At 37.3% G+C, this 26442-nt stretch overlaps 3 protein-coding genes across 4 annotated transcripts; 1 reads left to right on the top strand and 2 right to left on the bottom strand.

The window, feature by feature from the left end:
- Window positions 1–463: 463 nt before the first annotated feature.
- Window positions 464–3396, bottom strand: LOC135652466 (NAC domain-containing protein 54-like). The gene is made up of 4 exons (XM_065173408.1): window positions 3073–3396; window positions 2142–2422; window positions 1343–1978; window positions 464–1258 (listed from the first exon to the last, which is right to left on the bottom strand). The coding sequence occupies exons 1-4, from the start codon at window positions 3227–3229 to the stop codon at window positions 566–568; spliced, it is 1767 nt and encodes a 588-aa protein (XP_065029480.1). The 5' UTR covers window positions 3230–3396; the 3' UTR covers window positions 464–565.
- A 2314-nt stretch (window positions 3397–5710) lies between these two features.
- LOC103972539 (uncharacterized) lies at window positions 5711–14544 on the bottom strand. Of its 2 annotated transcripts, XM_018820249.2 has the most exons (7): window positions 14270–14539; window positions 13159–13251; window positions 11311–11440; window positions 8577–8865; window positions 7481–7535; window positions 6933–7026; window positions 5711–6191 (listed from the first exon to the last, which is right to left on the bottom strand). In XM_018820249.2, the coding sequence occupies exons 1-6, from the start codon at window positions 14462–14464 to the stop codon at window positions 6952–6954; spliced, it is 837 nt and encodes a 278-aa protein (XP_018675794.1). In that variant the 5' UTR covers window positions 14465–14539; the 3' UTR covers window positions 5711–6191; window positions 6933–6951. The 2 variants fall into 2 exon arrangements, with proteins under 2 accessions (XP_018675794.1, XP_009385172.2); XM_009386897.3 differs by lacking the exon at window positions 6933–7026 and having other exon boundaries at window positions 14270–14544.
- Window positions 14545–14810: 266 nt separating this feature from the next.
- On the top strand, window positions 14811–21433 carry LOC103972540 (putative E3 ubiquitin-protein ligase LIN-2). The gene is made up of 7 exons (XM_009386898.3): window positions 14811–16097; window positions 16206–16307; window positions 16385–16482; window positions 16633–17283; window positions 17675–17819; window positions 19601–19849; window positions 20997–21433. The coding sequence occupies exons 1-7, from the start codon at window positions 14949–14951 to the stop codon at window positions 21321–21323; spliced, it is 2721 nt and encodes a 906-aa protein (XP_009385173.2). The 5' UTR covers window positions 14811–14948; the 3' UTR covers window positions 21324–21433.
- Window positions 21434–26442: the final 5009 nt, after the last annotated feature.

Below are 26442 nucleotides of genomic sequence, written 5' to 3' on the forward strand. Positions count from 1 at the left end.
CTTGTCGCCACAGCCACCGAAGCGTACCTGCCCACGTCCGATCGAAGGGATAATTAGACGAACACGTACGACCCCTCTCGCGGAGACGAGAGGGTGATGCAGTGCGTGAAATCACCTGCAGACGTCGCCGCCCGTGGACGACACGGCACAGCCGCACGAGCCGTTGGACGCCCTGTCCTCGACACGGTCGCTCTCCGCCACGCACTCACGTTTACACGGACGGAGGGAAGCCCGTTTGTGCTTGCTCGTACAGGACGTAGAACAGGCCGCGTGGCGTGGCGTGGCGTTCCACAGCAGCGAGCGCGCGTGAGGGCCATGCAACGGCGAACGTGTCACTTCGCTCGCCTGCCGTCCGAGAGAAAGAACAGAGCAAGGATTGGAGTCGCAGTGGACCGAGTCGACAACCAAGAATCTCTGAACTCTTAATATCAACATAGTATTCATGTTACAGTTTCAATTTCACTAAGATACATTAGCATTCAAAGCAACATGAATCAGTATCTTTCTACATGTTACAAGTAACCGATGAATATATCCAAGTTCTAAGGTTATGATCTGACAAGAGTCAGTGGTTGACTCCCGAAGCAAATGCTAGAAAGGGCAGTTTTCCACGCAAAAACATTCTGGAAATGCCTCGCATGCTGACATCTGGAAACCATATGTTGCTCTCTTGCACACTCCCCCTACATTTCCATGTCTCCTTGGCCTTCTTCTTCTTCTTCTTCTTCTTCATGTTCATGGAGTAGGCAGTCTCTCTTTCCTCTTTCATGGCTTGTCTCCTTGAAATGGTTTGCTCTGATGCGTCTCCCAGATAAGCGCAGGACGTGCGCAGGACTGCAACAATCTCTAGCATTTCATTCACTCTTCTTCCATTGCCTAAGAGGGAGCTTTTCCCCATGAGCTTGTCTCTTACGAACGCCTTGAACCTGCTGAAGAACGAGAATCGACCTCCTGCTTTGGTGGCGAGCTCAGATGTCTCAGCGACAGCGTCTTGTCTTCCTGTTGGATTCAAATGGAAGCTGACCTTTTTGGAGGGCTCCACATGGTGGAAGAACGTCTTGGTCTTCCCTGCATGCGACACGAACAGGCCATGGTTGAATTCCACCTTGTTGCAGGCATCAAACTCAGGAGTAGTTGCAGCAAACATGTCTGTCTCATGATCGATGTCCACGAAACCAACAGCGAACTCATCTGGTTGGGATTGCGAGAAGATGGGCTTGGCGTCGATGCCATCAAGAAGTGCACTACTCTCATCCATCTGTGAAACAAACAAGACCGATCTTAAGATGAAGAAGACCAAGATAACGTACGTAGCTTCAGCTGGAAATTAAGTTCCTCCTACCTCTGTCGATCCACAACGGTGCAAGGTTGCGAAAGCTCGTAGGTTCTCCACTTCATTCTTCTCTTCCTTGAACTCCTCTTCCAGATCACTTATCTCGATAAGCTTCGTAGGCTTCCCAAAGTTGCCTGAACTTACACAGCCAGTTCGCTGAAAGAACCGAGTACCGCGTTCATCATCTCCTCTATCGAGCTCCAAGAGAGATGATAACTCATCGAAATGGGGATTAGTTCCAACCCACATGTCAGTGCTATTAACCAGTGGGAATGTATCTACTTGATTACTGGTTTCCAGAAAGTTACCAGGGTGCATGAAATGAGGGAACTCCTCCACCTCCGATGGAGGCAAGGAGAGCCTGTGTTGCACCCTCGCACACTGCACCACCATATCTACCTTCGTTGGTGTGTAGGAGAAGCTTCCACCACCCAAAGTTTGTTCGCTTGCATGCGGCATCCGATTGCCAACTACTGGAGTAGTTGCATCAAGAGAAGCTCCCTGCATCATCACCGATGAGCATGCATCGTTCGGAAACGCTCCATCGATCCACTGTGAATGAGCTTGGTAAGGAGCACCGTATTGCTCGATGATCTTGGGGCCTGGCGCAGTCTTCTTGAACACTCGGCACAGAGCGTATGCGTCCTTAATCCACGAAGTGTTAGACAAGAAGAAGAAGAAGAAGAAGAAGAAGAAGAAGAAGAAGAAGAAGAAGAAGAAGAAGAAGAAGAAGAAGAAGAAGAAGAAGAAGGATAGAAGACTGAGAGATCGGTGGATTGATACTGTAACGTATTATATATACACATACCTGTAAGCCTGAAGCGGCGTTCTCGCATTCCTTCTCGTCGAGGCGGTACTCATGCATGACCCAATCGGTACGAGAGCCATGCGGCGCTCGTCCGCCGTAGAAGACGAGGGTCTTCTTCATCCCCACCGCGCGCCTCTGCGAGTTCACCTTACGATCCTTCCCCGTGGCTTTCCAATACCCGGCCTGAGTTGCTCGGTTGGTCCTCGATCCATTGGGGTACTTGCGATCCCGCGGGCTGAAGAAGTACCACTCCAGATCCTTGCTTGGCAGAAAGGATTTCTCTGAGATGGAATGGCGGGCATTAAATTTGCAATGTTCTCTCTTGTTGACCTTCTGACTCGAGTGAATTAATCGAGAGGTTTCTACATGATTACAATATCCATGCATGGTATCCTTCCGAACAAGGAAATCTAAAGCAACATAGGTGAAGGAGATAGGAGATGTAGTGAGCGGACGAGGTTGATCGTCTCATCTCATCTCATCTTAAAGTAAGTACGAGTAACCTTTAACTTTATGTCCAGAAAATAAGTATCATACTCACAAGGTTACTTTCGGTCTCTAGGTTTTTACCATAGGCTTTGAACAAAGTGTTCTTCTTTATCTTTAAGAAGGTGAAAACCTAACCTACTTTGTTTTGAGGAAAGCTAAATGATAAATATACGTATAAGATCATCAAATCTAACCCAGAATCTTGTTATGATGGAGTATTACATGGCTGGGAATGGGGAAAGGTCTCTTCGAGAAGCAACCTAGGAATCGCATGCAGGTGGATGAAGTGCAGCTGAGGAGATGCCCCAGAGACCATCCATTTCCTGAACAGCTTGCTTGTCAAGCAAATCTCTAACATGGAGGAGTTCGATCAAACATAGGATTGATCTCTGTAAGACACATGAACTCTCAAGAACAACGGGAAGGAACCAGATATTTGTACCTGGTAAATCCCATGGCTCGCATTTGTAGAGATCGACCTCAGGAATGATCTCCAGCTCAATCATGCGTCCATTAATCTTCCTTTTTAGGTAGTAAACGATGAGCTCTTCGTCGGTGGGATGAAACCGGAAACCAGGAGGCAAGCTCACCGGCGCCATTGTCTTCTCAGCTAATTCTGACTTCCTGAAACAACAACAAGAAGGTAGACGAAGGCCTTTTTCATCCCAAAAGAACTCAGAATAGATGTACAAAAGCTATAATCTAACAGTTAGATACGTAGATATGTTGGAGATCTTGATCGAGACCTCGATGGGGCAGAGAGAGGGGGGGAAGGGGAGGTGGTGGGTAAGCTTTATAGTGGGATGTGATCTGAGTTGTCTCAAATGCTATTGGGTTGGTTAGATTCCTGTCGGCGTCCAGGAGAAGCTCGAGGGCTATATCTTGCGTTTGCTTCCTTTTCTCTGCATGGATTCCATGAACGGTGACATATAAAACATGCGGCTTCTTTCTCTTCTCCCTCGCCAATAATAAAGCCTGCGGCGGTAACGTGGCGTCTTTCTATTGGAGGACGCCGATTAATGGGCTTCATGCGCTTCCAAATCATCAAGGATTGGACTTACACCTTAACTAATTATCGCCGATTATTAGTAAATTTTGGATTATTCCTTCAACAGTGGAACAATTTTTAGTTGAATCACTTGAATTTCTAATTTGCGCCATCTGACTTCTCGAATTTAACTAACATTTATATCAAGTATTATCATCAATCTGATCGAATTCGACCACCTAATAAATTAGTGAGAAAACATTTTCACTAATTTTCTGTATTATTGAGACATTTTTGGTAATCCTTTTGGCTCTGCAACAAATTTAAATTAAATCCTAATCTTTTTTTGTGTTATTAGATTTCCCAATTTGAACTTATTGTAATATGTAAATCAAGAAAAGTTTACTTCAGCAAATTACTATTTTGGTAGAAATGTTTGTATTATGTTATATGTTATATATGTATGTATGTATATATTTGTTACGAGTAACAAAATCAAGATTTATGAATTAAAATAAACGACAGACGATAGACATGATTGATATTGAAATTTATAGATTATCAAAATATATTATAATTTCAGATGATTCTTTTTTTTATTATTATTAAGAAATATACAGATGACGTTTCGGTGGGGAATACCAAAAGCTGGCGAGGAGAACCGATACCAAAGGCACGCATCGTCAAGCATGTGACGCAGCACGACCTTTGGCGCCTCCCCAGGTATCCACGTGGCGAAACATGATCGGCTGGGCTGGATCCTTTTCCTTTCCCTCAATCCATCTTTGGGTGCCTTTCCCTCCTTTTTTGGGTTTACTATCTTATCCCCACTTAGACATTTTTCACTATAATTTTTAGTTTGCTTAGAAAAAAATCATATCCTTATCATCATCAAATTATTATTATCATTATCATTAATAATAATAATAATATTATTATTACTATGATCAATATCATAACGAACATATATCAGTATAAATATTTAATTTCATTCGTGATCATTTTATGTTTATTATTATTATTATTATTATTATTATTATTATTATTTTAATATTAAGTAAAATTATGAATTTTGTTTGTGTTTCATATATGATTAATATTCTAATTAGTATTGCTATAATATTGTTATTTTTTTAATAATATAGCGAAACGATTTATCAAGCGAGTTTTGTCCAAATGCATCTTATATCTAAACGAATTCCTTACTAATAAGAATATCATAATAATATAATAGATTTAATTAAATCATTAAGTTCATAAGTTATTAAGATGGATACACATTGGCCCTCTCAAGATCTCGTATTAGTATCAACTTTAGAAATTGGATCATTCCTTTTACATCGTGCTAAAGTATGCTACATCTTTATGATATACATCGACCGACCCTCTCGAAATCTCATACTAACTTTAGTTCCATGTAATCATGATAAAAGTAATCTAAATCTTAATTTAGCCGTGGAGCCCATAAATGGACAAACTTCTTCGGAAGAGTAAGATTAAGAGTCAAACGCGAGCTTGGTGTCTTCTGAGTTTGCATGGCAAAAAGGATGATGGCCTGCCTTGAATTGGTGGCTGCCTTGAAGGGATTAGGATAATGGGGAAATAGTGTTGGGATCGATACTTTCGTGCCTCCCTTGAATTGGTGGCTACCGTGCCAAAGTAGGAAGCAAAGTTCTTTGGTTCACCAATGTGCCAATCTAATATTAATTGGAAACCAGGTCGGTGAGCGTTGACATCCATCACGGCCGAAAGGTTTGCCGACGAAAGGTTTGCCGACGTAAACTCTACTTTTAAATCAATGTGAGACTAAATATGACCTTATATAATTTCTCTAGTTGGAACAACAAGGCCTCTTCATGGACGTCAAATAAGATCTATCATTAAGTGAGACTCTAATAAGACTACAATGATTAGAGAGTAAAAGAAAATTAATACGAAATAAAGAGCCAAAGATGATCCCTCTCTTGTAAACATCATGCTTATACATGTAAAGATTAGCGATAAGACTTTAACCATATCATGAAAATATTCATGTGTATGAACTTGTATAGATTCTATCATGCATCTTCTTGTTTTAATTCAAGAAAGATAATGGCTCAAACCGAGAATCCAATATATTACATAAAAACAAATATTCATGTGTGAGATGAAATAGATAAACATGGCTGTCTTATGAATCATGTTATTTCCATTTAAAATAGACAGACATATAAGACCAACACTTAGAAAGTGTTACCAAAGAAATATTGTGGAAGATGGAGCTTTTCTTCTAACAATTTTTCCTAATGCCAAGATCAAGAAACTTTCTTTCTAAAAGACTCTGCAGATGCCGAGATGATGTGTGATGCTGAGAATTGTCATAATAGTTGCATTCTGTATCTCTGACACTTTTGATCTGGATGCTCAAATTATTCCAAAAACAAATGAATTCTGTAAAGCCTACTCATTGATACAACAGCACTGATGAACCAGCTTAATTAGCATGATCTAACGCTACATTCACCGATAGCTAGCTTATTGCATAATGTCTTGTATGCTGCACTGCAATGCTTGAATTTCTCCTCTGCTGCTTCCTGTTCATTAATCGAAGAAAAGTTTCAATACCATGTTATAAACATGAAAAAATGGCTGCAAAAACTTGCAAACATGTTAAAGAAAATAGAAATATCATCCCGAGAGTCAAAAACTCAAATGTAACCCTATTGGAGATTCCACCCGGGCGACTGTTCATGAAAAACATAGTTCTCCATAAGATGATGCTTGCCAAGTGCTGGAAAGTCAACGAGGTAAAGAAAAAAGAAACGCTCTGCAAGAGCAGGGTAAGAATCAACCCTGTTTTAAAGCCAATTTGCCTTGCAACAAAGTTTATTCTTGATATCAATTGCATTTACCAGTTCAATGTAACATCTAATGGCACTGTTTGAGCCCGTAAATCCACAAGCTCAATAAAAGTGAAAAAAGGAACGTTGATGAGATTATGAGACAACAGTAAGCAATCTCAGATTTCAGACTTCACTTGCTCAGTTGCTCTTTCAAATAAAAGCTAAAAAGAGCAGATTGAGATCAGGATTGGAGTTCAACTCTCAAATAGGGATCAAATGGATTGACAAGATTGGCCGAACTGGATAATTGGAGGATCCTCCAAAGATTGCTTGGAATAATTGGGACCAACATGGTTCAACAGAATATGATGTCACCCAAGATAGCATCAAAATGTGCCAAAATCTGTCACAACATGTCATAATAGATCCAAAAGCAGGCAAGAAATGATTAAAATCACTAAAATAACAATGATTAATCAATATTAGCAGTACCAGATAGGAATAGGTTAAATCATCCCTGCCTGATCCCGTCTAATCCTTGAGCACATATCAACATGATCTTGGATGATTCTTGGCCCAGGATCACCTTGACACAGAAATTGGTGTTTGAAATTATCAAATTGAATTTAAATCTGTCAGGATCTGTCAAATTCTAAAACCCAGTATTTAACATAGCAGTTTATCATCAGTATCTTTACTCTAGAGAGCACACTCAGTTCTTCATTGATCTAATGAGAATCATAATCCCTTTTCAGGTTGCTTATTAATAGATCAAACTTATTTTGGGATGAAAATGATAAAGGTCCATAGCATGTAATAGGCTCATCTTAGGGATCACTGACTGATTGACTGGAAACATAGACAACAATGATGTCGTCACATGAAATAACCCTTATAACAAGAAACATGCAGTAGGAAATACATGCTGAGGTGCTCAATGCCTTTAAAACATATCCTACTCACTAGCAACATTATGTGGCCGATCATCGTTCAAACCAAGTACTTCCAAACTAGAGAAAAAAGCAATGCCAAATCTTTACCTTTGATGAACCTTGGTGTCGATCTGGATGCCACTTCAGAGCACATGTTCTGTATCTGTTAGAAATGACATCAATAAATTTCTGATGTGACTAACCAGAAAGTGAATATAACATGAGTTTTGATCTACAACCCATCTACAAGAGAGTGGAGTCAACTTTCATCTCACCTTCAATGTTTGTTATAGAACATTCATATGTCAATTCTTAATTTCTTTTACTGCCTGGTGATTATATTATGTCACTCATATATATATATATATATATATATGTGTGTGTGTGTGTGTGTGTGTGTGTGTGTGTGTGTGTGTGTGTATATGTATAAATATATATGTATATAAATATATATGTATATATATGTATATATATAAAAGAACACTTCCATCTCCAACCAAACGTATGATCTTATATCTGTATTAGTTTCATAAAAATATGTTATCTGCTTATAAGTCTCCCCTTTTTATGAATTTATTTGGCTATCATTTCCCTGCCTATTTGTTATTTACAATTATAGAAGTTCAACTTTCTTGTTTTCAAGTTCTTTTGTTAAGGTTCCACAAATCTTCACTATCATTTTCGTGATAGCAAAGTACCTTAATTCATCTTTCATATTGTCTTAATTGTTTTATAAATGTCGCCTAAAGTTTTTCAGTAATCCAATACTTATAATCCATTTTCATGAAGAAAACATATGAATAGCTTACTAAAAACTGGAAAGTAGGTTGTGATTCACCAGTTTTAACCCCCATCCTGAGAAGTGGAATAATAAACCAAAAAATCAACAGAAGAATAGTCTCCTTGCTGTTGCTATTTACCTTTGGCTATCTTAATTGCAAATTATGGAGCATATAGAAGGCTAGGCCTAACTATAAAACCCCCTCAAGTTTCAAATAGTACCCTTTAATTTTATGTAAAGCATAATGTTCCAACATAAGAAAACAATATTTCACTTCCTCAAACATTTATTATTTGCATAAAAAAGTACTTTATACTCACATGCAATATGCATAATAAAACTATTTTACTAAATTTATACTGAATAGAGGAAGATTTAAAAAGTAAAATAAATTATCTAGATCATAAAAACTTTGAAACTTACGCTCTTTTGACTTCTTCTATGTTTAAAGGACCAAATGCTCTCAAACCAAGAGCTAGCCTTTCAGATGTGAATTCTGGTTGAGCAGAATAATCATTTTCATCATCTGTTTCATATGTCCAATTCCTGCTTTTATGAGAAGTGTGGCCAGAATGACTCCAATGGGAATCTTGAGAACTGTGAAAAGACCAATAAGAGAATCGTGTCCCTCCAAATGCAGAATGAAATATAGTCTCAACATCGTCATCGTCATCATCGTCATCACTTTGATAGAATTCAAAGACTCTTTTCTCTGGAAACATACATAGTCCAAATTAAAAACATCTGAGTTTGAACTAATAAAATTGCAAGAACTAATCACATAGTCCTATCTGTTAGTGGAACTAGCTTAGCTGATATAAATTTGACTACTAAAGCCTATAACTGTCTCACAATTAAGCAACACTAAAAATTGAAGCTTGATGAAACTTGATCTCAAAGGTGCATCATCAAGATGAACTTTGACAATTAAACCATTACTACATAACATAATGATTTTTCTTGTGAAATAACCACAACTATATAGTTATCTTTTATTTCATAAACACATTCTTCACTTGCCTTTTGCTTTAAAATGATACTGTTTCTGACAAACATCATCATTTTCCTTCACAGCACCTCCACAGTCTAGGGATTTTTGAAGCATTATACAAGTTACATAAATTTATCAACTACAAATAATTCAGTGTGACTCTGATTTCATAATTAGGTTCAGCCATAAGTAAAGTTTTCTCAAACTATCTATGAAGGCTTCCGAATATTGAGTATTCAAAAAGAAGCAGCAGTATTTCCAAACATAGTTGATTCCAATCCGGATCAGCTGAGCTGGCTTAGGATCAGCCAATGGCAATCCAATTTCTTCCAAAAAATGTTCAGCCATAAGTAAAGTTTTCTCAAACTATCTACGAAGGCTTCCGAATATTGAGTATTCATAATAAAGAAGCAGTATTTCCAAACATAGTTTATTCCAATTCGGATCAGCTGAGCTGGCTTAGGATCAGCCAATGGCAATCCAATCTCTTCCAAAAAATCAGACAGATGTAGGCAAGGTTTTTAATTTCATATTGTACCGATGTACCAAGCCTTACTCGGTATGGTACGTATCAGCATATACCAAGCGGTACATATCAGCATAATGAGCGATACACAACGGCGTATCGAGTTAGGATAGGGTTTTTAAGTTAGAAATAAATATGCATTTAGTATAGTTTTAACAAAACTAATGAAAATTAGGTAAGAATAGTGCCACATATTTTTTTTTGAGCTTTGAGAAATAGCCTTATGTAAGGTTCGCAATTTCGATCCGTTCTGGATCGTCCTTCCATTAATATTGAATTATCTATAGAAAAATTATTTGAATTGTTTGATTATTTTGTATATAATTTAAACTTTAAGATTCAAATGAATTAATTAATCACATGTGTAGATATACTCTATTCTACCACCAAAATGAATAACGGGCCTTCACGGGTGGTGGATCGGGGTCCTCGATCCTATGTATCTGTATATCAATATGATATGTTTGTCAGACCCAATCCTGACATTGACCCCACGACATAGTGTATTGACATACCGTATACCATTGGTGCATCAATATGGTGATTGTCGTAGGCTGATCGTCGTGAATCACATGTGTTTGAGGCACCTCTTGAGGTATATATTGGTGATGTCATAACTTCTACTTTTGTTACTGATCTGCTGCTTTGTATCATATTGTTATTCGGAGAAGTATGACTAACCATCACTGTATTGCTATTGGCCATAAGATTCTCCATAATACAACGACTATAAATATGACAAGCTTTGTTCTGTGCCTACGTCGTGTAGGCTTTGTTGCATCTGTTGAAAATTATCCATTTGCTTCCTCTTAATCCTTTCAAATTAGCCTTCTAAATTTGATCCAATCCACAAATCATTGTTTTGTTGAGTTTAGGAGAATGAAAAATGTGAGAATAAGAGAGAGATTATGTGTAAAAATGAGCTTCAGAGAGTTTAAGAGAGTGTGAGAGTAAAATGGAATGAAAAAGGGGAGAGGAAAGGGTTTAAAAACCCTTTAGGATGCCTCCAACGGTCAAATTTACTATTTGAAAACTAATATAAACCGACCGTTACTGCCCGGTACAGCCCAAGGCTAAAAATCCGGTACCGCTTGGTAGTGGGCGGTTCACGTGCCGATAGGTTGGTGGACCGATACGTACCGCCCATACCGCACGGTACGGTATGAAATTAAAAACCTCGGATATAGGGAATAGGTCAAAATTGACATGCAATTGGTTAGATTGGTTGATTTTGGAAAAGTTCAGGTAATCTGACTAGTTTCCGGCCAATTCTAACAAGGAATGTTGTCGATGATCCCCAAATGTAGAGGCGGAGAGAAGAGGAGGGAGACAAGCAAAGGAGGAGGGGGGCTTGTCTTTTTCTTCGCTGTCTTTCAACTGGTATTTCTTATAAAAATCGTTGTCATCACCTCTCTGCCCTACCCAAAAATGCTCTCAATCATAAATATTCATTAATTTTCTAACTTTATTTCTTATTTTCATATTTTACTAATAAATTATTTTCAGCCCATTCCAACCTTGTCAATTTTATCCAACAAATCTGGCTGTTACTGAGGTTTTGTTACCGTTTGCTATCAGTGCCATTCCAATTTTGACCTATGCATAAAACAATACACTGTATAACACAAGAATGTCCTTACTCTTATTGCTATTAGATTCCCATAGTGGATCAGGATAACCATTCTTCTTTGCTCCCATGGCCCAATAATGTCTTCTAAACCATGGTGTTTCACGAGTTGATGAATTCTGTTCAACTTCATCTCGCCAGCTCTGAGACCTCATGGAATGGAAAGAAAATCAATACTACAACAAATCAAAAGAAATTCTTAACATCAAAATCATGCAAGAATTAGTGCATCCTTTGTAAAATAGAAAAACAGTATATAACCCAACCAACAAGTAGTTCAAATGTATTAGTTCAGCTATCAAGTTGTAGAAAGTTTTGACAGAAATGAGAAAAATAATCAAAAGAAAAAGCATATTATCAATGTCAAAATTTATACTTAAATACTGATTATGAACAGATAGAAAACTTTAGCTGCCTAACATAAATTTGATTCCCATGGCCATAAGTATGCCAGCTGGGGAACTTGAATTTTTGAACCGATATAAACTGTAGGTGATCCAGTACCTTAAGAAAATGTTCTGGTCACAAAAATACGACAAGTACTTCGGTCACAATAAAAAAATAAAATCTAGTGGCAAACTTAACTTCAGTATTTAAGGAAGATGTGGAATCATAGACGGTTTGGCCTCTCACAATGTACCAATATTAACATCGAATCCTAAAGCTTTTCAGTTCTAATTCCCAGTTCCTGACAGAAGAATCCTGACCCTGAAAAAACTAAATGTTAATTCCCAACCAGCAGTTGTTCCTTATTTCCCCTCATTGTTAGATTCTCAAAATTCTAGAATGACTTTATATCCTTGGACGAGCCAATTTCATATCTCCTTAAAGTAGAAATTAGCAATTATCTACAGTAAGAACAAAATCCTCAAACTCAATGTCAGGGGGCCAAGATTTCATAAAACATAATACATACATAACATGAGTCATGAAGCTTAATGAAGTACACACTACAAGATTAATCTTTTAGTCTATGTAGAACCTTCAAAAGAAAATTTTCTGGAACAATATCTAGCACGTCTTGTCCCAAAACTCCAGGTTAATTGTATAAACAGCATGAATCTCTAAAGAATAAGTCTTCCACATTTACTATATGGAAACGCAATAAGCATGAATCAACTTTGATTGGACGAATATCACATCTCCAGCAATAAGAAAGGTAGATGATTTTCTTGAAGATGCAAATGAAATTACCCTCGTGATCAATCAATGGTTATCTAAACTGCTTGAAACTACCAGTGGTAGGTGTAAGTTGCAAGCATCAGATACAAATATATGAATTTTATATCTCTTCAGTGGCCTTTAACATGACAAACCTTGCGGAGGAGGACAGGGATAAAGGTTTTGCTGTGCAGAAGTAAAGCTCAAGATAATCATGGAGATGTTCCCATGCACATGACAGAGAAAAGAACAAGACAACAATCAGGGATAAAACCATTCAGAATCTATTTGTGCAGAAGACATCCATTCCAAGTCAAGGATATGACAAAGGAAATAAATTCACTTAAAAGTGCAGGCAGATAGAGAAAAAAGAAATGGTTTGATTTTAAACAGCTCAATTTTGGTGGTACTACAAAAGAAGTGCTGGTAGAATTATGTTCTACAAAACTCTGTGTGGGGTGTACACTGGATATTTTAGGTAATTAAAGAAATGAGGACAATTAACAACAGTATGGAAAAGTTTCAGATTAAGCAAGCTAAAAGAATTGCCCAACAAAGAGAAACAAAAACAGCCAAAATATTAAGAGTTCGAATGATATTCCTAAGAGTTAAGAAATAATAATGACGACAGAGGAGATAAATGTCAAGAATAATATACCAAACCAACAAGCAAGAAGAAATAAAGATTGCATAAACTAACCTGAAAGAGATACTCCGCATAGTCCGAGAGGTTGCGAACTTGTGTCCTTTTAGATTCCATCTTTCTCTTCCGTTTTACACAGTAATTGAATCGCTGAAAGTATAACTTGATAAGAAACAAGATATAGAGAACAGTATCATCACTAATATATATATATATATATATATATATGTATATGTATGTATATATATGTATATGTATGTATGTATATGTATATGTATGTATGTATATGTATATGTATGTATGTATATGTATATATATATGTATATATATATATATATGTATATATATATATATATATATATATATATATATATGTATATATATATATATGTATGTATATGTGTGTGTGTGTGTGTGTGTGTGTGTGTTTATAAATATTAAAATTATGTAGAAATAAGGAGTATCCACTTGAAATGTTGTCATAAAATAAGAAACAAAAGGCATGCACAAGACTAATCACATTGAAATGTCGTAAATAATGTTTCTTAGATGCTATGATAAACCCAATAATGACTAAGTTGAAATACAATTGGTGGGACTTGTAGGGCTTGGTTGTCTAGACAAAGGATTAGTTACTAATGAGATTTCACACCAACAAAAGAGAGACTTTGGAACATGGAAGGAGGTTATTTTCTGCATGAAAGAAAGGGGCAAAAAGGCCAAAAAAATGCTACTTCTGATGTCACTATGTTTAAGATTTTGTCAAATTTCATATTTCTGATCAAAAAGGTATGTGCTTCTCAAGCAAAGATTTGGTATCCATGCGGGAGACCATGTAATGCTGTTGGTAGTTAACATAGGAATATGCCCATTAGACCCAACACAAGAACCTTGTGATCTCGAAGTAATGCGAAAGCACACCATCATAATTTCGTTTGTACGAATCAGAAATCTGTCCCCAAAAGCAAGCAGAGACTTAAAGGCATTTTTTCCCAAAAAAATCAAGGATTTTGAGCTAATTCTTTTTGTGTGCCTTCGAACCGAAGCGGCCACTCAATTCATCAAACACATGAAGGGCCAGAATAGGGGATGAAAGACGATCAAAAGGACAAAAACGAAGATGGAATCAAAGGGGAAAAAAAGCAAGGAAGCATGCATCAGTACTCACAGGGTGCCAGTAGTTCTTCCTCCGGCGCTCCAAGAGGGGGGTGGAATGGAAGAAGGAGACGGGCATCGGCGAGAGGGGAGAAACGGGAGAGCCAACGAGAGCGGATCGCAGCACACGATTCATGATCGATTGGGAGAAGATGCGACGTACGAGAGGGAGAGAACAGAAGGCGGAGAGGCGACCGCCTCTTCTCATCTTCTCAATCCGCGGCGACCGCGAGGGGCCATTTCGGTGCCGGTTTGCTTCTGCTGCGGCTCCGACGAGAGCGGATCGCAGCACACGATTCATGTTCTCGCTCCGAGGGCGATTAATGAACCGTCAAAACGGACCGGACCGGGCCACATTGAACCCGAATCCGCTCTATTTCCGATTGGGCTTAGCCTATGCACATTGAACCCGGACCCGACTTGGAGATTACGTGGAAAAGAATGTAATATATATATATATATATATATATATATATATAATTCTACTGTTGCAGATATAAAAGAGACAGGGCAGGCGGAACAGCCGGCGGAAGCGCGGGGAGGACCGCCCCAACTCCTTCATCCCCTTCCTCCCATTTGTCGCCTTCCCCTGCCTCCTCCCTTGCCTTCTCCTCCTCCCCCTTCCTGCCTCTTGTCCTCTTCTCTCTCTCTCTCTCTCTCGCGCGCGCTCGCTGAATCCTCCAGGCGTAGAGATGGCGCCCCTCAAGGAGCTTCTCGCGCAGGATAGCTTCTGGAGGAGGAGGACGAAGACGAGACCCGCAGCAGTAACACGAGCTAAGAGTATGCCGCCTAACCCCGGGGAACGCAAAGGAAAGGCCAGAAGTCATGAAGTCGCCTATGAGAAGTCGAACACTGTCACACTGCAGGAAGAGGCAGTGTGTTTCGAGGTGGATATGCAGCCAGCAATCTGCGATACTTCAACCCAGGCTGTGGTTTCCATCTTAACCGGCTACGTCGAAGCCTTCCTCAAGCATGAAAGCTTCCGTGCATCGCTTCGTCGTCGTTGTAACGCTTGCCTCGGCATCGCAAGCGAGCTTGGAGTCTTCGCCGAGCTCGAAGAAGCCATTGCGATGATAGAGAGGGTGGTTGAAGAGCGCAGGGGCGTGAAGAAACTACCGAAAGTTTCTCTAAAGCTCAGCGTCATCTCAGGGTTCACTGCTGGTTTTCCCAGCTCACGTCTCTCAGCGTGCGCCCATCTCTACCTCAGTGTGATCTGCAAGATACGGAAGGAGGATAGGATGACCGCGGATCATCTTCTCCAGGTCTTCTGCACCGCGCCACTGGAAGCACGGACGATCCTATTACCCGACTTGTGGAACCAGCTTTTCCTTCCACATCTCTCTCATCTGAAGGCATGGCATAAAAAAGAAGTGGAATCCATCGCGCAAACGCCGTGCGGGGCGAAGAAGATGAAGCTGCTTGATAAAATGTATGATGATGTGATGAACAGAGGCACACACATCTTTGCAGTTTACTACAAGGAATGGCTTATCGAGGCGAAGAAAGCTCCTTCACTTCCCTCCATTGACGCCCCTTCTGCATCTTCTTCAAGAATGATACAACGAGTATCTCATGCAATCCATCGGGACGACGTTTACAGCCCAATGGTGAGCCAAAAGTCCTATGAGGCTGTTCTTGGCCAGTTGAAGAGAATGGAGGCAGCTAATGAACTGAGAATTAAAGGAAGTGATAGGGAAGAGGAGAGAAAGAAGGAAATTGAAGTGGATCAGAGTGTTTTAGGAGAATATAAGGGATCCAAGATGATCAATCCTTATTCAGGAAAAAGAGATCATTTAGGTGGAGAATCACAGCAAAGTCAGAGGCTAAATGCATATTCTAATGTAAGTAATCATTTTAGCTATACTTATCAGTATCCTCTGAAGAATCTCACTGTGAAATCTGATAACAATAACCTACCATATCACGTGTTCACTGTTCTTGCTCCACAGGCTAAAACAAATGAGCATACTCTTGGTGAACTGGCACAAGCAATCTTTGAAATGAATGCAGTTGATTGTTCTTCAGCCTGCAACAACTGCCAAGATAACAATGTGAGTAAACATGTTTTCACTGAATTCTGGACTGATATGACTCCTAATTGGTGGCACATTATGCTGCTTAAACTTAGGTATCATTAAGCAAAGTCCAGATTACAGAACCTGACTTGAAGAAAACAGCACATTTGTGTAGGAAATCTGATCAAAAATCACCAGTGCAGAGCATTAGGTACTCATCCATTGATCATATTCATCATGAAATCTTTAAGGAGCTCTCATTTAATGTTATCATAATACTTTTCATAAGCTTAATATTTTCTTCTTTTCCTGATAATCCATATCGATAAGCTCTAGATTAAGAATCTTCCTTTTTTCTCAGTGCAGAGCCATTTGATGATTGTGAAGACATTGGTTTCTGCTGCATTTTCTCAAATGATTCTAAAGATTATGTGTGTCCCTTAAAAGGTCAGCTCTTTAAAGAACCTGTAACCATAGAAACTGAGCATATATTTGAGAGTGTGGCCATGAAAGAGTGTCTCAATCAAGCAAAAGCCAGTCCTGTAACAGGACAGCAGCTGAGCTGCCAATCTGTGCCAGATACCAACTCTGTGTTGAATCAATTGGTCGATGGCTGGGTATCTGAGAATTGTTGGAATCTCCTGATCATTATGGCACAATTAACTAAAAATGAAACTGAAGGAGACAAGAAATCCAAGGATGATTTAGCATTAGAAATCGTTGACAGGCTTCTTGCAGGTTGTGGCAAAGAGGAACAGATGGAAAATGCAAGAAACCTCATTGCTCTTGGCGGTTTACGATTTCTGATACACAGGTTTGAAACAGGGAGCTTCAATGTGAAAACGCGTGTCATTGGATTCTTGTTGTGCTGCATCAACGCGAAAGGCTGGTGCAGGAATTACTTGGCAGATAACCTGAAAAGATCTTCTGTTCTTGAGCTTCTCCATAGCAAGCAAATTAGTGCGAGGACCAATGCAGTGTTACTGCTAATTGAACTGATTTGTTTGAGTAGGTATGTTTGTATGATCAACACTAATGCCTAATGCCTTATATGCAGCAGCATTTCTTGAACTTCTCTAATGTGTATTTGTTGTTGAAAATTGTACATTACGGTTTGAGTAATTTGAAGAGTAAATTCTGTGCCAATATGAACTTTCTAAGATTGTCCAATTTGCTTTGAAGGCAGTATTTATGTGTTATTAAACTTATTATGGTCCTCATATGAAACAAATGTTATCATAGAACTTCAATTGTACTCCTTTGCATATTTTTTGTCAGTTAATCTAGATTAGTTTCATCATGAATTGTAGGTTATATATATCTAGTTGAGCCTTGGAGGCATTACCATTGCTTGCAATTTGCCAACGTCTTCTGATCATTCTTTTTATTTCTGCACATCACAGAAGAAGAGACATCACATCATTCTTAAGTGGGTTGCTGAAGGAGACAATTGCAAACACAATGCATGCGTTGCTTGTGCATCTTTATAGCTTACCAGCACAAGAAAAAGCTTTGGTTGCTGTTCTTCTGCTTCATTTTGATCTTGTGGTATGATCATTGACTACATTTCTTTTCTAGATTTAATGCATGTTTAGTGGCCACTACATATAGCTCTGACTACTATTGTTAATTAAAAACATCAGTATGTTTTGGTACAAATTGGCAATATGTGATCTCATACATCTTTAATTCAGCCATTCAAAAGATTTCATCAAAGTGCCAGACTTACAGTAACACCCTTCCATAGCATTCAATGATCACATTCATCAATATGAATATACAAATTACATAGTTTTGTTAGTTAAATCTTTTGATTAGATAATGATTTCTAGTAGAAAACAATCATAGCTCCTTGCTGGATTTAAATTATTTTCCTCGAATATTTTCTATCAAAAACATCTTATGATGACCTTTGGCTTCTGTTCTTGAGAGTGTTTAATTGCTTGTTGATTGTCAGAGAAAATTTCTACTTGTCTGTACATGAATCCTCTCCATGAATACAATCTCACCTTCATGTCCAAAACTATAGGACATGGAATAACCTTGCCATTATGCTAAGTTTCATGCCATAAATCATTAGATTTCCTAGTGTGTAAGTTTAAGTACGTGCACATTCTACGATAACAACCAGAAAGTCATAAAGTTTCAACTATTTGGGGCCAATTGCATAAATATTTTGTCACCATTGAGATTTGTAAAATATTATATCCTCAGCGAAGCTATGAGTATTAAAATATTTATATATGGTTTCTATTAAAGTCCTTTTAGATCTCCTTTTATCTATCCTCGTACCACTAATTAATTATTTCAATTTTTTGAACTATAACCTATGTAGGTCTATACTATTTTAAATGATTCTCTCTTGTTTTATTCTTACTTGCACTAATCAAGAGGAATATAATATCTTTAAATTTTTTGTACTGTAATTTCTCTTTCCTGTAAAGATTGAAATTTTGTACCATACTAATGTATTGAGCAAAGCTCGATACATCGGTACGGTACGGGAGTACCGAGCGGTATGCTAAGGCATACCGAATGGTACATCTAAATATATATATACAATATATATAAATATATTTTTATATAAAAATATAAAAAAGTAATATAAAAAATTAAAAAGGAGGCGTACGTTGCCTCGGCGATGTTGCCTCCTCCTCTTCTCCTAGTTGCCTCTAACGAGGAGAAGAACACAGTCTCCTTCATCTCCTCATCTACGGCGTTCGGCAAAGAAGGCGGTGAAAACGTCGAAGGTTGGAAATGTCTTTGGCCTTCAAGGAAGAATGCAGTGAAGAAGCCATAGAATCGTAGACGAGGTGACGAAGGAGACTGCCTCTTCCGCTGCTCTAGCCGTTGCTTGGCCGTTATCCCCTGGATTGGGATCATCGAGGGAGGGCGATGCCGGATCAAGATGCGTCGAGGTTCTCTCAATTCTCCCTCTTCTTTGAACTCTCTCTCTTTCTTCCTCCTTCTCCCTCGATGCTTCTTCTTCCCTCGCCGCATCCAGGTTGATACCACCAGGTAGCGGGCGGTCATGGTCGAAATCGACCATTACTGACTTGTTTCAGGTGGTAACAATCGAAATTTCGATCGTTACCGCCTGATGCAGCCTCATATCGTTCAATACGGGGCTATATCAAGCATTCTACCCGGTACGTGCGGTATCATTCGAAATTTAGAACCTTGCTTTCCAGGTCCTTTAATATGATATAACAAATACGATTGTGCATGTTTTGAGTCCTATGAATTCATTGAATGTTTGTGACACAAAAATTGCTTGTCCATTTTATGGCATGCATGTGTATTAAAGAGCTCAAGTCATTGTATGACAGCTTGGGACAAGTAAAAGGAGCATATACAAGAAAGAGGCTGTTGATGGCATTACTCTATCTCTTAATTGTTGTTTGTCTGACAAAAGAGCTATACCAAACTCTCAGAGGGCTCTTCTCATGTTGGGAGGACACTTCTCCAAATCTGGAGAGATTCTGATAGATTCCTGGCTACTTCAGCAAGGAGGATTCATCGATGGCTTGTTCAATACAATTAACTATGATGATAATAAGGATGATGAAGATTTATTGGTATGTCAATCTTGTTATGGAACTGCTTTTTTATTTTGCTCATTATTCATGTAGTAGATTCTCTATCTATGTGCCATCAAAGAGGTTCCTTGATTCTATGAGATTTTGTAAAGAATTGGATTTTTCACTCTGTTTGTGATAATTAAGAGGTAGATCCAAATTTTTTATGCATTTCTATGAGAAAACTTAAAAGAACAACTAACTAATTTACTAGTCCATCAATTTTAGTATTGCAATTAATATGTAATTTTGCTTCATTGTCCTGTTTAAGAGCTTTTGTTGTCTGAAGCACATTTAAAAATGAATTAGCCTACATTTCTCTGCTTCAGTTTGGTGATTTGCATTTCAAAACCTGCTTCTCCCATGTTGCTTCTCCCTGATAAATATCTTTCTGATTATTATAGATCTTTAAAATTGAGAAAAATCTTGACTAGTTAATATTGTTTCTTATATCTACTTGTTTTCTTACTGAAATAGCATTTTTGTGGAAGAAAATACATTGATCATATCCATAACATTCAATTAAACCATGGTCAGGCATATTTTTCTGTTTAAGTGTAATCATGTCCATTTCAATCTTTGCAAAAACACTGTATGTTTATGTTTACATTGTCAAAGTTCTTGTATATATTTTATTCGATATAAACTCTGTTTTTCTGATGTTCCATCAGGATAGTGAAAAAGATTTCTTCGTATCTGACCAGATCGATTAATAATATCGGAATCTGGTCCATATAGGCTCAATAAAATTCTATCTAGTAGAGAGAAAGTTGAAAAGGTGACAATGCCCTATACATTTCATTATAAGACCAATAAACTAGAAAAAAAGATGAATTGTTTTGTGAAAGAATCTTTGGGCTCATAAAAAGTGAAATTTATATTTATTATAATTATCGAGAGATTGCAGTTGAAAAAGAAAAGATACTTGAACTTTTGTTAATGCATGTCTAGTGATTCATGTGTGATATTTGAAATGTCTTTCTAATTATATCGTGAATCTTTTGGATAAACCTCTTCGGATTAGAAGGCCTAGTCTACTGGCATTTCATTCACTTAGATCTTCATGTTCTGTTCCCAAAACTTGGCATTTCATTCACAACCAAGTTTCCTTCAGTTGAAACAAACTACTTTGTTCTACCGGTTTCAGGAAGATGAAGCAAAGCAAAAGGAAAAGTGGCTAAAGGATGTAACCCTTGTCCTCATCGGCAATGGAAGGAAATCATTCATGGAGACTCTTTCCAGGTGTTTGGTTTCTGGAATCCAAGGTCTTGTGAGGACATGTCTGGTGACAGCAGCATGGATGAGCCATGCTTTAGTGTTGCTATCTTCTAGCCATCAGATTCCATCAGCTGTGTTCTCAGATTTCATCCCTCAGCTGAAACAAAGATTGGAAGAAGATGATCAGATTGAGCATAGGATACTTGCTTCAGTCTCTCTACTAAATTTGAGCAAGGTTTCAGGTGACCAAAACTGAAAGACATTTAATCACTGGATAAAGATCTTTTGGTACATCTCAAAAAACATTAACATATATTTAATCTTCATATCACAATTTTCCAATAAAGGATTATAGTTTGATGTAATTCCCTCAAGATTCAATGCTTTTCTATTTTCCTTTTTTTTTTGTGTGTGTATTGACCAGCAAAAAGAGACACAATAGCCAGCATCTTTTTGCCTGTGTGTATGTGTAACATAACAGGACACATCTAAAGATCATTGCATTGATGATGCCATTACAATTAGAAGGACACTACTTCATACCATGGTGCAGGAAGAACAGTTTTCATGCTGATATCATGGAGCAATGTAGGATCAAACTGTCACCATATGCTGCAAATTGTAATGGTCATTGCAATAATCTCAACTAAATAGGTAACAAAGTGGTTGTCACGATGAACGATATTTAAATCAAAATTAATAATAATATAATTTAATTTAAGTTCTTGCTCAAATTGGCCAAAGTGGAATATTGTAATCCTCCCATAATGAATCGACTCTAATATATTTAAAACGTTTAGATAGACTTATAAGTCTTTATAAGTCAATTTAAGGCTTTACTCATTTTCATTAGAAGATTAATAAACCGTTGTAATCCTTCTGGATCGACTCTAATAGATCTAAAACATGGACTTATAAGTCTTTATAAGTCAATTTAAGGTTTTACTCATTTTCATTAAAAGATTAATAAACCGAATCGATCTCGACGACTCGAATCTTAATTTATATAAAATAAAAAAAATTGATTTTTGTGACTATGAAGATTTATGAAATTGTTAGCAGAAGAACAATGTCATTCATTTTTGTTGATTACTTTTGAAACTTGTGGACATGAGACTTTCATACAAATCACATGCATCATTGTCTGCTAAAGTCGATTCATGGGGCCAACCTGCCTTCCCTATATTTCCATGGAATTTTTGTCCTATCTAATCATGATAACACCAGACGAGATGGACAAAAAGGATCACTGAAAGCAAGAAAAGGATGAGACTTTCTTAGGCCTATGTTGCCCTCCTCTAGTGGCCTAAAGCATCCAAAAACATTACTATCCCTACGTTTGGATCTTGCAGGATAAATGTGAGATTTAGATTGTTACATCATGATTGGATCATGTCGAAGAGACCAATATATTCCTTCTAATAAATTTCATTACTTTTTTCTTTTTTAAGATTGCTCTTGAGATTGATAATTTCTAAAATTAAAAGTAATATGTATATATTAATAATCAAGAACATTAAAAAAATTAATATAATATTAATATGATTCAGTAATTCTTTATCTACATGCGAATAAGATCAAAATTTTTATTATAATATCCTAGAGATCAATAATCAGATAATATATTAAAAGTCGATATAAAATTTAATATGATTTAATAATTTTTTATATATCATGAAAAAATTAAATTCTTTACTTATATAAGAAAATTAATACAGGTAATTGTTTTCTTTTGATTTAACCCTAATTCAAGTCTGAGTTATAAATATAAAAAAATCTTCTCTCATCATTCTCTAGATCTACCAATGAATACCACTAAACATTTTTAGTTATCATTACTCAAGTATGACTTTACTTCTACATCGTCGTCTTATATAAACTTGAAGAATTTTCTCTCTGCCAATTCTATAAACCCTAAAGATCACGTAAAGTATCTTAAATCTTTCTCTCACACAATAAAATCTTTTTAATTCATTAAAAAGTTTCAATCTTAAATATTAATTCATTAATTATAGAAATAAATATATTCGATCTCTCTAAGGCGAAGGAACGAGACCTCTGTATTGTCCTTTGAAATGGATTTTGAATAGGACATTTCACATTGCTTGTTTTTTATTTTAATTTTTAAGATAGACTAAAAAAATGTCTCTATTAGTTATATGATAATATTCAAATTAGTCATTAGTGATATGAGTCCGAGAAATTAGGGATTTGAATCACAATATAATGTGAGAGGTCATCTGACAATTAACTAATAGTATGAGCTCGAAAAATTACACATTTTGAAGAGAACATCTCACGTTGCTTTTTGGAGGTGGACCCCAAAAAGATACCTCTATGAGAGGTATGATAAGAACCAACATTAGTCATTACTAGCCCCCCTCTTCTGGGATGGGCCTATATGGTTTTATCTTTAAGGATAGATCCTAGTGTGTGCCCTTAAGAGAGGAATCACTATCGACTTCCTAGTAGATCTTGGCTTTCTAACTCTTCAACTAAGCTAGAACTAAATGAGATCTTACCAAAGGCTTCGTAGTAAGAGAGCTAAGATATCTCGAGATACAAGATGGATGTCATATAATAAGAACCATACTCTCAAAGCTGGGAAGAATTTGCTGTGTGGTAGGCTCCATGCAATCTTATCTTTTCAGCATGAACCTCGAAATACTTGCAGGTCTCTCTCTCTAGAAGAGCAGTCACATTTGACTCTCTATCAGACGTTAGATATCAAATCTTGATTCTCTATCATATGCACGTTAAGAGTTGCATACATGCATTATTAGAAGACGTAAAAAAGATGAGTGTGGTTAGTAGTTGATATGTAATGTTCATGTGCCCTGAGATAAGCATTAGAACTCTCTCTCTCTCTCTCTCTCTCTCTCTCTCTCTCTCTCTCTCTGTGTCCGGTAGGCCTGGGTCACGGACGACATGCCCGTGAACTGTGTCTCTTTTATCTGGCCATTTCTCACGTCCCCAAGAACAAAAAGCTTGACTACGCTGCTCATCGATCCTCCTCTTATCCTTCTTCTTCTTCTTCTTCCTCTCTCTCTCTGACCTCACTCATCTGTGCTGAGGGCTCCCTGGCTTTGTCTCAGGCTGCTACTGCAACGAGCTTGTGATGCTTGCGGCCAATGGTTGCTGCTGCCCATCATCACCTCTCATTCTGCAAGCTCTATCCTTCTTTCTCATTTTAATCTGTGTTTCTTGCAATAGCCAGCTGTGTCTACCTCAAAAGGCATCAGAAAAGTTGACCCTACAACAGAGTAAAGACAAATTGATGTAGTTAAACTTTGGATCTACTGAACCCTAAGCATTTTAAAGTCAGTATTGGGCAGCGTAAAATAAGATCCATCACAACACATCCATATTACCTTTTGTTTTTAGCACTGCCAATGATTGAAGGGACACTTGATTACCTGCATCTGACTTCACCGTTCGTATTTTGTGCAATTAAATAATATATACAATTGCTTAGCCATTAGGTATACTAAAATCATTATAATCTTAAGGAGAAGTACCAAACAACTCTTAAGATTAACTAGCATTTGTTTCCACTATTTGTGGGCAAAACAACTTGTAATTAGCCAGAAACTAGCCTGACACATTCCTTGGTAGAACTCTTGATGATGGATCTATCAAGATTTCATGGAACATACTCTACTTTGGGGGAGTACAAACAAAACTAATGAACTGCAACCAAGCATACACAGATCTACAAGTTGTTCAATAAAAAATAATTACATATGCAAAAGATATCATTAGTAGTCTTCCTCAACAGACAGATCTTAGAACCGACAATCCTTTGTCTAATACATGAGAGATTTCCGGATCATTATTCTGCATGCTGAGTAATAAACAATTGTTGCACAACCTAATAGATGCATTCTCTATCTCTTCAAAGCTTGGCTTTAAACACAACCCAGAAGCTGGTAATACAGCATCTTTCTAAATCCTAAACCTAATCCATTTCTCCAACATGATATAAATTACAGTCAAGTTCCAATTCAAAAATGGAACAGGTGGATTAGGTCACATGTTGTACTCTCCCTTATCACATTACTAAATACATTACAATAAAGAACTAAGTAGTACTAGAAAGAGCAGATGGCCAAGCTCAGTAATACATCAACAAAATCCTATTAAAGTCCTATTAGCTGTTCTTTAATCTTCCGGTCTTCTGATTGAGAGTATGGTTTGTTTTATTTGGTGTCTTCTTGCTGCATGGAACTGACAAGAATCTGCACAAATCAACACAAACATCCATATACTACTGGACAAAACAGGGATTGACTGTTTGCTATATTTGTCTTTGTGGAATTCTCTCACTAGTATTTTCATGGCTTCGACATTATAATTGATATATAAGGCAAGTAAAGCTTGCTTCTCAATTTGTTGACTTATATATAAAGCATCATCTTGCATAGTGCAAGATCTAAAAAAGGGGATCAGGCATGAAGGGTCAACTGGATCGATCAGATAAGAAACCTATCTAAAGTTCAATCTGATTTATCACAAAAATCCGATGGAGCAAAAAACCAATCAAATCTAGACAAACTTGATCAAACCCATGAAAAAACACAAACCAACAATGTGGGAAGAATAAAACTTTATTATTGTTTTTTCCTGTTTCATAAAATGTATTTTTGGTATTTTTTATTTTCAATATCCCTACCATTCCTATCTTACACTCTTAACCATTATTATAAAAACAATGCTATGAAATCAAGCACAACTAATTGAAAACATGATCGTCGTTTTTTCTACCTAAAAATCAAAATGCCTTTTTTACATATAAGGAAACATTTTTGCTTGTGGAATACATGTGTTTCTCATATGTTTTAAGAGGAAGAAGATCACTATATCTTTGAATGGCCAAGAACAACTTGGGAATAGGAAGTTTGTATTGGTTGGCATTTATATAATCGACAAATAAAGAGACAAAACAACCTTGGCATTTGATTTATACATATATGTGTTCATTCAATGATCTAATGAAATCAAAATGAACTGTTAGATCAACAAAATTATCTGCTATGTTAACTTAATGGACTCGGGACATTTTAAACTAGATTGAACATATTTGTTCCTAGATCAATAAAAGTGCTGATTTATATAGAAGAGCCAAAAATACATTAGAAAAGATCCATATAACTGTTCCGAATGATTGTGATATTACATCCTCCTACTGTTGTTATCATATATAACAAGACCAATCGATTAATCGTTTTAGGGTTTAAATAAGGGTTCTTACAAGGTTCAACTTTGTGCAAGACATATTGTGACGAACAAGTGATACACTGTCCAAGCTCATACGAAATTATGCAACACACAAGACTCCCATCTAGTGTAGAATATTTATATATGAGATAAAGACC

Source organism: Musa acuminata, chromosome BXJ3-11 (assembly GCF_036884655.1).
Source record: "Musa acuminata AAA Group cultivar baxijiao chromosome BXJ3-11, Cavendish_Baxijiao_AAA, whole genome shotgun sequence".
Taxonomy (NCBI): Eukaryota; Viridiplantae; Streptophyta; class Magnoliopsida; order Zingiberales; family Musaceae; genus Musa; species Musa acuminata.

Bases quoted from the DNA above. Each gene is read 5' to 3' on its own strand.
- LOC103972539 (XM_009386897.3), bottom strand. From the start codon at position 14,464: ATGAGAAGAGGCGGTCGCCTCTCCGCCTTCTGTTCTCTCCCTCTCGTA. The intron at 7,536-8,576 runs GTAAGTTTCAAA...CATTTCTAACAG, and splicing joins ATAGAAGAAGTCAAAAGAGC to ATACAGAACATGTGCTCTGA. The intron at 6,192-7,480 runs GTAAAGATTTGG...ATTAATGAACAG, and splicing joins GACACCAAGGTTCATCAAAG to GAAGCAGCAGAGGAGAAATT.
- LOC103972540 (XM_009386898.3), top strand. From the start codon at position 14,949: ATGGCGCCCCTCAAGGAGCTTCTCGCGCAGGATAGCTTCTGGAGGAGG. The intron at 16,098-16,205 runs GTAAGTAATCAT...CTTGCTCCACAG, and splicing joins GGCTAAATGCATATTCTAAT to GCTAAAACAAATGAGCATAC. The intron at 16,308-16,384 runs GTGAGTAAACAT...GCTTAAACTTAG, and splicing joins ACAACTGCCAAGATAACAAT to GTATCATTAAGCAAAGTCCA.
- LOC135652466 (XM_065173408.1), bottom strand. From the start codon at position 3,229: ATGGCGCCGGTGAGCTTGCCTCCTGGTTTCCGGTTTCATCCCACCGAC. The intron at 2,423-3,072 runs GTACAAATATCT...ATTCCATCTCAG, and splicing joins CGAGCCATGGGATTTACCAG to AGAAATCCTTTCTGCCAAGC. The intron at 1,259-1,342 runs GTAGGAGGAACT...TTTGTTTCACAG, and splicing joins ACCGTTGTGGATCGACAGAG to ATGGATGAGAGTAGTGCACT.